General features: G+C 36.7%; 1 protein-coding gene across 2 annotated transcripts in view; it reads right to left on the bottom strand.

The window, feature by feature from the left end:
* The window catches only part of DYNC2H1 (dynein, cytoplasmic 2, heavy chain 1), a 369,106-nt gene that overhangs the window by 181,741 nt on the left and 172,787 nt on the right, over positions 1-14,578 (bottom strand). Inside the window, exons 64-68 of one of the 2 annotated variants that reach the window (XM_006833779.1) lie at positions 11,158-11,178; positions 9,272-9,370; positions 4,940-5,063; positions 2,191-2,354; positions 249-368 (exon numbers count right to left, since the gene is read on the bottom strand). In XM_006833779.1, the coding sequence (XP_006833842.1) occupies positions 249-368; positions 2,191-2,354; positions 4,940-5,063; positions 9,272-9,370; positions 11,158-11,178 (528 nt within the window). The remainder of the gene's footprint in view (positions 1-248; positions 369-2,190; positions 2,355-4,939; positions 5,064-9,271; positions 9,371-11,157; positions 11,179-14,578) is intronic. The other variant, XM_006833780.1, reaches the window with a different exon arrangement.

Genomic DNA, 14,578 nt, shown 5'->3' with positions numbered 1-14,578 from the left:
ATATTATAAAGACATTATTATCTAAAATTTGTTTGTCTTAAACATTCCTCCCTAAGATCCTATATTCTAAAAGATATCTACTCTTGTATCTCTTTCAATTTTGGCCTTAATATAATCAGATATGTTGACATGCCTTTGAAACAAACAAAAGTAAGCTAAAGATAACATATAAAATTTTTTAAAAATTATTTCTATACATTAAAAACATAAAAAAGCAATAAAGAACATCTTGAATGATTAAACTTTACCTCTAAAAGAGATTCTTCAAGCTTTGCTAGCTGAATTTTCTTATCTTCTTCCTGTTGTAATAGCTTTGTTTTCTTTTCTTCCAAATCAGGTTTCTCATGCTGAATAGTTAAAGCCAGAAGCTGACAAGGAAAAACAATCCCAAAAGCAAAACAAATAAACAACGATAAATTTTTTTTTTTTCTAGAGATAAAATTAAAAAGATTTCTCATCATTCCCACCAAGAGGCCTTGTATTTTGAATAAATGTTATAGGTATTTGATGTACCTTATTTGATTATTTCTAGTGAAACGTGAGATCGCTTCATATTATTTTGACAAAATGGATACAAAATGAATGGTTAAATTTATCAATAAAACTTTAAATATTATAGGGCAACTACAAAAATTATATTGATTAACATGTCATAATGTAATTGTTCAGTTCTATTACTAGTTTAAATAATCAAACCTGGGAATCAGGATTTATTTAAAATTGTACTCATCTAAGTATATATTTTTCAATGAATACAATAGTATGCTATGTAAATTATATATCAATAAAGTTGTTAAAATATGCACAATTCTTAAACTTAATACTTTAAAAGGGGAGTGACATTTTCATAAAATGTATAATTCAAAAATCTGCTATATAACCATGTTCACTTATTTCTTGCTAAAGACAGACCTTTGAAATCACTTTCAACAATGAATGTGAAGATCCTTCAGATAGAAATCTCAATGTTGTGAGTGAATTATGATGTTTTGAGTAACTGTTATATTATTTTACGTATAAAATAATCGTGATTGCAAGACTGGACCACTGTGATGCATGAGGTGTACATTGGCTGTTTTTGGAAGCAGATAGCCTAACCTGTCTTAGTCTGTAGACACCACTGACACCTGTTCGGCATCATAACAACATGCAACCCTCTACTGACAGAGAAGTGGTGGCTGCATATGAGGTGCACTGAGCAGGATTAGAAATCTGCCAACTTCATAGAAGGTGAAATTCTACCCGGAGCCACCACTGTCCCCTCATACTATTGTTAGATGGATAGGATACAAAATATTTGAAAATCATCAGGCATCATATCTTTAAAGAGGAAATTGAATAGTGAAGTATATAAGTAAAAAATCTAGACGTGAAAAAGTATTTTGAAATTCATGCATTAGGAATATCTACTGTAAAAGACCTCTTTAAACTTCTAAAGACCAAAGATATCAGTTTGATACAGGTATTTTCAATTGACTCATGTTGTTGTTGTAAGTGCCATCAAGTTGGTTCTGACCCATAGTGACCATGAATCCCTATATCCATTTCCAAGGCGCAACTGGTGAGCTTGAACCATGCAGCTTGACCGTGCAGCTCAAACCACTTTGCAGTCCTGCACAATTTTAGCCCATAGCCCGAAACCAGGACTCCAATGATCTCATAAGCATGTGAAATTGTGACAATGAGTAAGCAAGAGGCATAGAAGAATCGGTGTCTTTGAATTACAGTGTTTGTGAAGAATAATTAAAGTACCATGGACTACCAGAACCAACAAGTCAGTCTTGGAGGAAGTACAGCCAGAATGCTGCCTATAAACAAGGATACCTCATAGTTTGGACGTATTATCAGAAGGGACCAGTCCCAGGAGATGGACAATTCGTGCTTGGAAAATTGGCGGGTCAGCAGTACAGCGTATTACTCCCAACAGGATAGGTTGATATGGTGTAGGCAACAACGGGCTTAAACAATTGTGAGGATGGCTCAAGACTGGGCAGTGTCTTGTTCTGTTGTACATGAGGGTCACTATGAGCAGGAATCAACTCAATGGCACCTAACAATATCACATATGATAAATGAAATAAAGCCAAATGCTTCACTCTGATTTGCAAGTATGTTTTTAAAGTTATCAATTTAAATGTCAATCAGTTTAACAAGTGTTTTCCAACATAAATTATGATTATCCACATATACCTGTCCTCTCAATCCACTTCTTGTTGTAGTAAAGTTAACCTCAGTAACTATGGAAGCTGCATCCGGAGGAATAAAGGGATTTGGGTTTCGTGTTGACAGAAAAAGGCGAAATTCTTCATTGTAGTCGATAATTTTGTCACCTATTTGTACTACATAGCGTGGTCCTAATTTAAAAAAAAAAAAAAAAAAAGTCACAATTAGTTGAACTGAGTATTCTGTATCTTGCTAAATTACAGTAAAAAAAAAAAAATCCCTGTGTTTTAAGTACTTCCAAAAACCAATAAACCAAACCTGTGGCTACTGTGTCCATTTCAACTCGTATTTCCCTATAAGACAGAGTAGGACTGTCCCATACGGTTTATGGAAGAAAACTGTCAGATCTTTCTTTCATGATGCATCTGGTGAGTTCACCTTTTGGTCAGCAACCACTGTGCCATCGGGACTCTTGTTAATTACTTTGAGTAGTTTGTATTATGGTAGTGGTTGGTGGTGGTTATGTGCCATGGAGTCGGTTCTAACTCATAGCGACTCTGTACAGTTTCCGAGGTTGTAATAAACCTTTATGGAAGCAGAAAGACTCACCTTTCTCCTGTGGAACTTCTGGTAGTTTCAAACTGCTGACCTCACTCGTAACCCTTACGCTACCAGAGCTCCTTAGTTTGTATTATAGGGTATTCAATATTAGAATCCAAAAGACAACAAAAATTAGATTACAGAACCTAATTCTTGCTTTTAATCAGAATGCTCTTCTACTGATTATTTATACAAGCAAGGATAAGTAATTTTCATTAAAATGATATTGGGATATTGAAGCGCCAAGGCATATATTTGCTTATATTCAGCATATTTATGTTAACTATATGTTTTTGTTTTTTTATAAAAAAAACACAGGGGCTTTATTATTCCCAACACAGTGCAGGTCTTCACAGGGTGGTGGAGGCGGCTTTGGGCCCCTACTTGTTGGTGATGAGTGGTTTCCGCAGGACCACAATGACAGAGCCCCCATGTAGGAACATCTTGGAGATGTAGCGGTCCTTGTTGACGGGCTTGGCCTTCTTCTTGCCCTTGCCACTCTTGGAGACTTCGGTCCACATCTCTTTCCCATTCTCCAGCACCATGTTGCAGTTCCTGTCGAATGCCTTGACGCAGCCCAGCAGCTTCTTGTTGTTGCGACAGTTGATGAGCACTTGGGTGTTGTTCTTGACCGACTGCATGAGCACCGACAGGGGCTGGTGTTAAACTCCTCCTCCTCCCGCTTCTGCAGCTCCTCTGGGGTCATCTCACTCTTGGGCTTGTTGAGGAGGCTCATGGTGATGGCAGAGTTCTCCGGTCACATCCGTTCCTCCGCGCTGCCTCAGCCTCTGCCTTAACTATATGTTTAATGAGACTTTTTGCTCCCATAAGATCTACAGCCTTGGAAACCCTACACGGAGTTGCTATGAGTCAGAATCAAATTCATGGCACACAAGCATGAACCACTACCATATGTTTCATATTTCAAATCTTCCTGAAACTGGTGGTTATAGATAACAAGATAGAAACTCTCAAATATACAACTATTTGTTTCTAAATTCATCAGTTAAAAAGAGCTTATTCCACTAGTGTTTAAGGTGTAACACAGAATGGTATTTAAGACAGAATGCATTAGTAAAACCTAATTGGACTTCTGGTGTGGTGCTGTAGATTGGCACTGGACTGCAAACCACAAGATCAGCAGTTGAAACACATCAGCTGCTCCTCAGAAACCCCCCTATACAGTGTCACTATGAGTTGGAACTGAATCGACTACACTTAACAACAACAAATATATCAGCATATGGGTAATTGCAGACAATCCATCATTATTCTCTAAGAGGGTGCATACTGGGACTAAGAAGAGCTTCTATAGTGGTGATAGAGATTTATACCTTAATACAGCACTTAACAACAACAACAACATGAGTGCTTATACAGATGTATTCAGTTTATGAAAATTCATCAGCTATACATATAAGATATGCATATTTTTCTGAATGTATATTTATAGTCCAACTAATAATGTAAAATAAATAAATAAAATACAGTTTTCCCGAGGGAATAGGACAAGGAAGAGGTGGGTCAGAGAATTGTTGCTATTCATTGCTATTTGATTTTATAACCCATGCATGTATTATTTTTAAACATTTTTAAATGTTTAAAATTAAACATTTTCTTTTCCAAAAAGAGCCCTCAAGACTAGGCCCCATATTCTACTCTTAGAAAATATCAGATATTCAACTATAAACCTAATAGTCTTAACTGTGTAGTTTTAATTTACATTGAAGTTAATCTAAATCATGTTAATTATGGCTTTTTTTTTTTTTTTTTTCATCTTAAAATCTGTACTTTCCTTTAGAGAACTATGGAAATAGAATTATTAGCGTCTAGGACAAAATCTAGTCTTTTCCAGGTGAAAGCTCAGGTTACATAACTATTATCTTTGGATTAGGCTTTTCTGTGGCTGTTGTTTTATTTGGTCAAAACGTACTCATATATATGACTGACGTGGTTGCTTGTATGCACTGATATATTAAAATAGATACATTCACTAGCAGTGGTCTTGACTGCTCTGGCACAGTGCCTCATTATGAGGGCATTTTATAAGTATCTATTAAATCATCCCCTACAGAAAGTTTGCATTTCCTTACACTTAAAGGCAATATTAGTTATGAAAATAATTATTTCAGAAATGTAAAAAATAGTTACTATCTGGCAACTATCAAATATTTACCTTGAGCAACAAGATCTCTTCTCAATAATGGGTAAAGGACAGGTTCTACACCATCCATCTCTTGTATGATAAGGGTTTTCCCAAACCGTACTGCCAACTCAAGAGCTGTGATAAAGTTACTATCCTAAAAGAATAAAAGGAAATGCATATTAATTCATTTATTATCTCAATATTTATATAGGTACTGACAGATATAAAAAAGAAGATATTGACATGTGTAAAATGTCAAGCACCACTCGCATCAGTTTGTCGTACTGTGGTGACTTGAATATTGCTGTGATGCTGAAAGCTATGCCACAGGTATTTTAAATACCAACAGGGTCACCCATGGTGGACAGGTTTCAGTGTAGCTTCCAGACGAAAGCAGACTAGGAAGTAGTAGAGAAGGACTACTTTCAAATATTTAGTCATTGAAAATCTAGTACATAGCAGTGGAACACTGAGTATTAAATATTTAAATATGATGAAGAGCACCAGAATATTGTCAGATAGTCCAGTGCTGGAATATGAGCCCCTCAGGATGGAAGGCACTCAAAATACGACTCCAGAAGAGCAGAGTTGACCATGATGACACAAAACCTTGGGGACCTTCATTTACTTATGATGGGGAACAACTCTAAACGAAGAGAAACAGTTGTAAATAGCCACTAATAATCAGAACATGAAATGTAAAAAGTTTGAATATAGGAAAATTGGAAATTGTCAAAAAATGAAAGGAACATATAAGCATTGATCTCCTAACTGAAATGGAGTGGCACTGGCCATTTTGAATTTGACAATCACATGGTTTATTATGCCAAGAATGACAAATTGAAGAAGAATAGTGTCGCATTCATCGTAAAAAAAGAATGGATCAAGAATTGTCTTGAAGTAAAATGCTGTCTACGATAAGATAATATCCGTATGCCTACAAGGAAGGCCAGTTAATACAACTATTATTTAAATTAATGTACCAACCACTAAAATCAGTGAAGATGAAATTGTAAAATTCTACCAAATTCTTCAGTTTGAAGTTGATCAAACATACAATCAAGATGTATTGGTGATTGGAACACAAAGTTTGGTAACAAAGATGAATCATCAGTAGTTAGAAAATACAGCCTTGGTGATAAAAACAAAGGAGATTGCATGATAGAATTTTGCAAGGCCAATACTTTTGAACTGCAAATACCTTTTTAAACAATGTAAAAGATAACTATACACATGGACCTCACCAGATTGAATACGCACAAACTAAACTGACTATATGTGTGGAAAGAAATGGTGGAAAAACTCCATATCATCAGCCAAAATATGACCAGGGGCAGACTGTGGAACAGACCATCAATCACTCATATGCAAGTTAAGGCTGAAGCTGAAGAAAATTAAAATAAGTCTACAAAAGCCAAAATATGACATTGAACATATCCCACTTGAATTTAGAGGTCGCCTCACGAACAGATTTGATGCCTTACACACTTATAACTGAAGACCAGAAGAGTTGTGGGATGGTAGCAAGAGCATCAGAGAGGAAGACAGCAGAAGATAATTAACAAGACAACAACGAAGAAAAAGGGGAGGGGGGGAAGGATGTCAGAAGAGAATCTGAAATTTGCTCTCCAGTGTAGAGATGCTAAATCAAATGGAAGAAATCAGGATGTAAAAGAGCTTAATAGAAAATTTCAAAGGGCAGTTCAAGAAGACAAAGTCAAACATAACGAAATGTGCACAGACATGGAATTAGAAAACCAAAAGGAAAGAACACGCTCAGCATTCTCAAGCTGACGGAACTGAAGAAAAAAATTCAAGCCTTGACTTGAAATATTGAAGGATTCTATGGGTAAAATATTGAATGATGCAGAAAGCATCAAAAGAAGATGGAAGGAATACACAAAGTCACTGCACCAGAAGGAAATGTTTGATGTTCAAACATTTCAAGAGTTAGCATATGATCAAGAGCCAATGATACTGAAAGAAGAAGCCCAAGGTGCATTGATGTCATTGGCAAAGAACAAGGCACCAAAAATTGATGGAATATAAATTGAAATCTTTCAACAAAATGATGCGGCCCTGTATGCATTCACTAATCTATGCCAAGAAATTTGGAAGACAACTACTTGGCCAACTGACTAGAAAAGATCCATGTTTTTGCCCATTCCAAAGAGAGATGACCCAACAGAATGCAGAAATCATCAGATGATATCATTACTATTGCAAGCAAGTAAAATTTTGCTAAATACAAAAATGGCTGCAACAATATATTGACAGAGAACTTGTAGAGGTTAAAGCCGGATTCAGAAGAGGATGTGGAATACAGTACATCACTACTGACATCAGATGGATCTTGGCTGGAAGCAGAGGATACCAGAAAGATGTTTACCTGTGCTTTACTGACTACACAAAGGCTTTCAATTGTGTGGATCATGATGAGCTATGGATAACGTTGTGGAGAAAGAGTATTCCAGAACAATGAATTGTGCTGTACATAGAATACGTGGAATTAAAGCCACAATACTCCTTGGAAGCTAGGATGACCAGACTCCATTTCTCATACTTCGGACATATTATCAGGAAGGACCAGTCCCAGGAGAACATCATGCTTGGTAAAGTGGAGGGTCAGAAAAAAAGAGGAAGACCCCCAATGAGATGGACTGGTACAGTTGCAGCAGCAATAAGCTCAAAGATAGCAACAACTCTGAGGCTGGAGCAGGACTGGGCAGTGTTTCATTCTGTTGTGCATAGTAGGGTCACTATGAGTTGGTACCAACTCAATGGCACCTAACAACAACATATCAAACACACCAGCTACTCCTTGGAAAATGCTATACAAGGTTGCTATGAGTTCAACCTGACTCAACGGCACCTAACAACAACAACACTATGCATATTTAAACATTTTAATATGAATGCTAATAATTTACATAATTTGCTATTGCTTTTGTAGTTATATGTACTTTGGAAGGAATCATTTTTGTTGAATAAGTTATCAAGTAAATTTTGTATGCTGACATTTACATTAACAATAAACATGACTTTTTTTCAAATTTTCTACTGCAATTTCAAATTAATATAGAAATAAAATTTCAACTTCTAGATGCAACAAATTACAGAGTCACATTTTATTGGGAGCAATTATGCTATAATCAAGATCAAACACTGGATGAAGAGATAAAAGGCAAGATGAGTTCTAGCAAATTTTCTTGGTGTGATAGATTCAATAACCGCTAAAAGAACTTGTAGATGTGCAGTCATTCAGGAATTTTGAGACTGACTACATGGGGAAAAGTAGTTTTAAATACCATTATAGGCATCCAATAAAAGTTAATGCTTTTTTCAATAATAATAATTGTTGTTGCTAAGAGCCTTCAATTCAGTTCCAACTCATAGTGTCCTTGCACAGGGTTTCCAAGGAGCAGCTGAACTGATGGGTTTGAACCACCAACCTTGTGATCAGCAGTCCAGTGCTTATCGATAGTGCTACACATGAGTTCCTAAAGTGATATATACTACTAAATTATTTTATATTTTTTTCTAACTTGTAATTTATCCATACCACAGACAAACTAAGTAAATAATAACACTTACTTTACAAGTGAAGATAAATTTAAGAGGCAGTATTTAATTTAAAGCACCTGAAGGATATCTATGAAAACTGATCAGACACTAGGCCTCCATCTAACAGGATTTTGACCAAAAATAATTTCCTCACCAAATTAAATATGACAGCGAGAAGTCACAACCAATATGATTATATTTTACTGACTGACATGTCAATTCTTAAAGACACATCAAAGATGCTTGTGGGTGAGTTAGAGGAATAGGAAATTAGAAGAGGCACTTAAACAATCGATTAGTTAAGTATGCTAAAAGCCCAGAAGGTTTTCCTGGCCCTTCGAGTGAAATCATTAACCTTTACTTATTTAGTGCCTTTTACTTACTTAGTTTTCTCTTGCATCCCTTATTTGGGCCATTAATCCTAATTTAATGTAAAAGTATATTCAGTTGTTATCCAATCTAGTAGACTTTCATATCAATTAGGACAAGAATGTTCCTTCAATGTGCTAGGTGTTGGTCCAAGCTTTTGCTATTTAATAATGACTACTTCGTTCATTATTAAATAGCAAAAGCTTGGACCAACACCTAGCACAACAGAAGGAACCAAATAAATTTTATCCTTTTTTTTACAAATTAGAAAACTAAATGAAACTAATAGAGTTACATTTTCTTCAGGTTCCATGCCAGATAAGATATACAGCAAAGTCTTGAAAGTATGTTTTCTGATTGTAGACATTGAGTTTTCTTCACTCTAAGATGTTGCATGCATTTAATTTCTAAATTATAAGTAATACATACCTGCTGATTAATAACTTCTAAACGTGAATCTTTTAAATGCGACTTTAGCCATTCTGTAGCTTGGGAAGAAGGGTCTATAAGAAATGGGCATACGCGACTCTAAATTAAAAAAGAAAAGAAAATTAATGTTTTAAAATATTACATTCATTATACTGGAAATAATTTCCAAGAAATTATTCATCAATTTCTGAAAAAGTTTTTCTCTCAGGTTTTAGAGAATACAAGCACCAGAAGCCACATTCTACAATGACCAGAAATTAGGTAACTAAATTCAACCAGAGTAAAATGACACAGGAAATGTATATGAAAGAAATATACTGAATGTGAAAACTCTAAGTCTCATGCTGGTGATTATTTGCACCTGTTTTTATGGCTTTGAAAATACATAGCCAAATAATTCCCTAAATTTTTATGTTTTTTGGTTAAATTAAGCATAAATTCTTTATAAAAGAAATATGAGTTAATCACAAAAAGATTGCAGAAATAATCATCAATATAATGATTTATATTTTAGGATAAATTCTTCTAAAGAAATATGTGTCCTATGTCATAAAAGGATAAGCCTAGAAGAGAAAATCATACAGGTTTTGTGTTAAGATCTAATGAGCTAGAATTAAATTCATTAATTACCAAATTTCCTGCACTAATTAAACTCTAAAGCAGATTTTTTTGTTGTTGTGAGTAAGGGCCATTGAGTCAGTTCCAACTTACAACGACCCTGTATAAGGTTTCCAAGGAGCGACTGGTGAATTTGAACCACTGACTTTGTGGTTCAAACCGACCTTGCAGTCCAGTGCATTATCCTGTAGTACCACACTAGGACTCCTCTAAAGCAAATAGAAAGTGGAAATCAATAAGAATGTCCTAAAATGCCAATAAGTAGATCCAAGAAAGCTGATTCTGTGTATGTGCACACATAAAATGCCTTTAAAAGTTATGGAATAATTAGTGTTGTTGTTAAGTCAGTGACAACTCATAGCAACCTAGTATAGGGTTTTGAAGGAAGAGCTGGTAGGTTTGAACCACCAACCTTTTGAGTAGCAGTAGAGTGCTTATGCTACAGCACCACACCACGTCTCCTGGTAAATCAGATTTAAACAACACTAGGAGCTCTGGTAGCGTAGTGGTTACGACTCGGGCTGTGAACCGCAAGGTCAGCAGTTCGAAACTACCAGCTGCTCCGCGGGAGAAAGATGAGGCTTTCTACTCCCGTAAGGATTTACACCCTCGGAAACCCTGTACAGGGTCGCTATGAGTCGGTTCCGACTCCACGGCACATAACAACAACAACAGTAACTAAATTAACTTTTCTTAAATTTTTACCATTATTTGAAGAATATAATTGCAATTGTGCGTTATAGGGATAAGGTGACAGATACGAAATTAGAGCAGAATGAAAACATAAAATTGGAGTATATCTAAAATGAAGAAGTATTATCTCAGTGGGATACCAAAGGGGAGGGGACAGCAGGGACCATTTGGACAACTGTTTAGAATTGTCACCACATGGAGATAACAAAAAGCTGTATTAGTTTAAAATCTGTTCTATAATAGTTTTCAGTGTTTCTACAAGCAGTGCAGCCCATTATGGCCATACTTAGGGTGGAATGGTTCACCACCTCTCCCCATCATCTTATACCACTGAATGATCTTCATCCAGACTCTATCTCTGGAAGCTTCACTTACAGCTTCACCACATAAATATTCTTATTCCTTCCCACTAAAACAAAATGGCATGGTTAGTAAGTAGTCTCTTACATATTACCATGTACTATTAGGTTTTAGATCCAATTTTATGCTAGCATTCAATAGCAATCATTTTACAAAGCTGCTAGACTTGGTCTAAGCACAAAAATAACTTTTTTAAATGTTAAAAATATTCTTACCCATGATTTCAAACCAATGATCTGATGCAGTTTAAAAAAAAAAAGAAAAAGAAAGTAATGTTTCAAAATATCACATTTTTAGCACAGAAAGTACTCTTAAGACTTTCAAAGGGTATGCCCACATTTGTCATTGTCTTATTTATTCACTTTCAGAGAAACATGGTAAAGATCTCTTATGTACATGTCATCTTTGTGCTCCCTGATTAAATGAGGTTAAATTTTACATTTAACTAACTATTAAGGATTCAAAATGTTCGGTTGTCAATAATTCATGTAACATATGTTGGATAACCACATGAAAGATACAAAATTAGTAAAACACATTCCCTGGCCCTCAATGAATTTATGTCTAATATAGAAAACAATGATAATTCCATAATCAAGGCTTACATAAGCTGCTAGAGGAGGATCACAAGTGGAGCTGAAGAAAGTGACGAAGAAGTAATTCCAGTCAAATTAAGTCATGAAAAGTGAACTAGGCTTAACCAGGCCAAAAAAATGTAAAACGACTGCAAGCAGAGCCAACAGCATGATGGACAGGGGAATAAAACAGCTTGGGGTTTTATTTGGGAAATTACCAGTTTAGCATAACTAAAATTAAAACTGTGAGCAAAGATTATATATATATATAATAGTAGGAACAAATGGATCTAATCATGAGGAACTTTATTATGCTGCATTTAAAGATAATGTAATTTTTATACTGTAAGTTATGGGCAGTAACTGAAATACATTAATATCTAAGATCATGATCAGATTAGTATTTTAGAAAGCTCACTCCAATAGCAGTATGGTGGCACAGACCATCCAGTTGAATACCGTTTCCACAGAGATATGAAATGATGAAGGCATACAGGAAGCCACTGCCGTGATAATGGTTAGACCACAACAAATTCATGAGAAATTTGAAAATAAATTTGAAAGGAGTTTATAAACAACTAATTGCATCAAAAGTAAAGAGGCATCGTGAGAATAACTTGTAGATTTGAAGCTTTCATTACTTGGCCAAGACTGTGATATCTTTAGTGGTAGGAAATATGAGTAAAAGAGAGGCGGGTTATAAAGGTGCATGAAAGGAAATGATGAGATTATTACAGTGATTATAATAATATAACCCTCCATGCCCCACTCAATGTATCGATGATAGGATTACAGATCACCTTATTCTGCACCAGTAAGAACTACAGTTGCCTCAAACACATGTGAAAGTTGAGCAAAGAATAAAGCAGACTGTAGAAGAATTGATGCATTTGCATTACGATGTCTGAGGAGAACATTAAAAGTGACATGTATCTGGATATGAAGACTTATCATTGTGAAAATGTCAATACTGCCCAAAGCAATTTACATATATAATGCAATCCCAATCCAGATTCCAATGACAATCTTCAAAGAGATGGAAAAAACAATTATAAACTTTAAATGGAAAGGAAAGAGGCCCAGGATAAGCAAAGTACTGCTTGGGTGCTGGGGGTGGGGGTGGGGGGATGACAATACACAAGAAGGGGGAGGGAAATGGAAGACCAAGGCAGATTGGAGAACAGTTGGGCAGGTTTACATAGGCTAAGTGGGATAGAGGTAAATAATGATGTATCCACAACCACGGAAATACAGGGCTCTATGATACATGGATTGAAGCAGGGTTTGAATGGGTAAAAGAGGGGAAATAATGTGAAGATGCTTGGCTGCTTTTTCAATCTTGATTTCCCTTGCCTACGTAAAATAGACATTTGAGGGGAAGAAAAAGGAATAGCCAGCAATGTCACCATAGAAAGCTTGTAAGTCCGTCTTCAGCCTATAACTCACTGGAATACCTAAAATGGGGCTACAACTTGCCCACTGAAGGAGGCTGCCTAAAGAGCCTTTGCATTGCATAAGACCATAGGTGGAATCCTGATCCCCATTCAGAATCTTCTGAGGTGGGAAATATCCATCTAAAAGGATAAGCAGACCAGCCTGGAGCAGCTAGAAGAACAGAAGATACTTCTTGAAAGAAGGACGGGCAGGAAAAATAAAAACAATAACGGCAGTCCGACTGACTGACGACTACAAGAACAAGCAAGCAGATTGCCCAGAAGCCATAAAGGCAAGTGGTCGGGTACTCCCAGGGCAAACACCCTGCCAAGACTAAGACTCAAGGGAAATACACGAGCAGACATGTGGTCTGGTGACCATGTTGGTCACAGATAAGGGGAAGTCGGGGAAAAATAGCAATGAAGTTGTGAGCGAAATCATACCATGTTCAATAGACTCCTGTGAACTCAGGGTGGAGACCTGGTTGGCTAGCAGTATGGCAAGACCTGGGGACTCCTGGGCCCAGAGACAGTGAAATGTCCACAGAGGACTAGAGTGGAGAGTGAAGCATCCAGCTGATAAGAAGTGAGGGGAGATGCTCAAGAACACCCACACTTGCAGATAGTACCCACTTGACCTGGCTTCAATGGCCAGATGATCAGAACTCAAATAGAAGAAGAAAAAAAGTGTAATCTGATACAATTTAATGAACTTGACCTATACCTATGGATGCAGTAGCTCAAAAGAGGGAACAAATGTTTATAGTCAGGATCATTTCCACCCCCTCTATACACAGGGTAGATAGCAATGGGCAACTTAGACACTGGTTACCCAAAATGGGGGAGCACAAAGGCAAGTAGTGACTGGCTTACAAGCTTTCCAGAGGGTACAGAGGAAGATACAATCTCCACCGAGTGGTTTCCAATCTATCTGGACAGGGCTGATGAAAGGAAATGGGGATAAGACTCTTGTGGTACAATAGTGATTAATTGCTATCAGGACTAACTGTGAAGGTTAGAAATGTAAAGGTAGATGTTTTGTAGCAAAAGGACGAGAGTGGTTGACTTTGCAGTCCAGGAGCGGAGGGCCCTGGGGCCATCTAGGGAGAAGAGTGTAGTGCAGGAACCTACCCAGAGAAGCAGTGATGCCAGAGATGGAGGCAGAGACGATGATGTGGAGAGATGGAGCGGCTGGGGACTCAAGACCCAGAGAGGGAGAGGGGCTGTGTGCTGACAACCAGGAGGCAGGCTTGTGGGGTGTATCCTTCAGTTGTTTGATGAGGCATGGAGGGGATTGTAATCATAGCAATGAAATGAAATACAATAGGATGAATGTAAAGCTAATGTTTGCCCATGTAAACTATAATTCACAATAAAAACAAAACAAAAAAGTGCCAGGGACTTCCAAAAGAACAAATCAATCTGCCTAGGAAGAAGTACAGTCAAAATACTCTTTAGAAGCCACGATGGTTAGATTTGGTCTCTGATACTTCAGACATGTTATCTCGAAGGACATATCTGTGGAGAAGGATCTCATGCCTGGTAAGTGTAGGTCAGAAAAAAAAGAGAGGAAACTCCCCAATGTGATGAATTGGCAGAGGATAACACTGTTCAACTTTTTTTTCTGT

Source organism: Chrysochloris asiatica, unplaced genomic scaffold (genome assembly GCF_000296735.1).
Source record: "Chrysochloris asiatica unplaced genomic scaffold, ChrAsi1.0 scaffold00008, whole genome shotgun sequence".
Classification (NCBI taxonomy): Eukaryota; Metazoa; Chordata; class Mammalia; order Afrosoricida; family Chrysochloridae; genus Chrysochloris; species Chrysochloris asiatica.
This window is presented reverse-complemented; position numbering and strand designations above follow the sequence as displayed.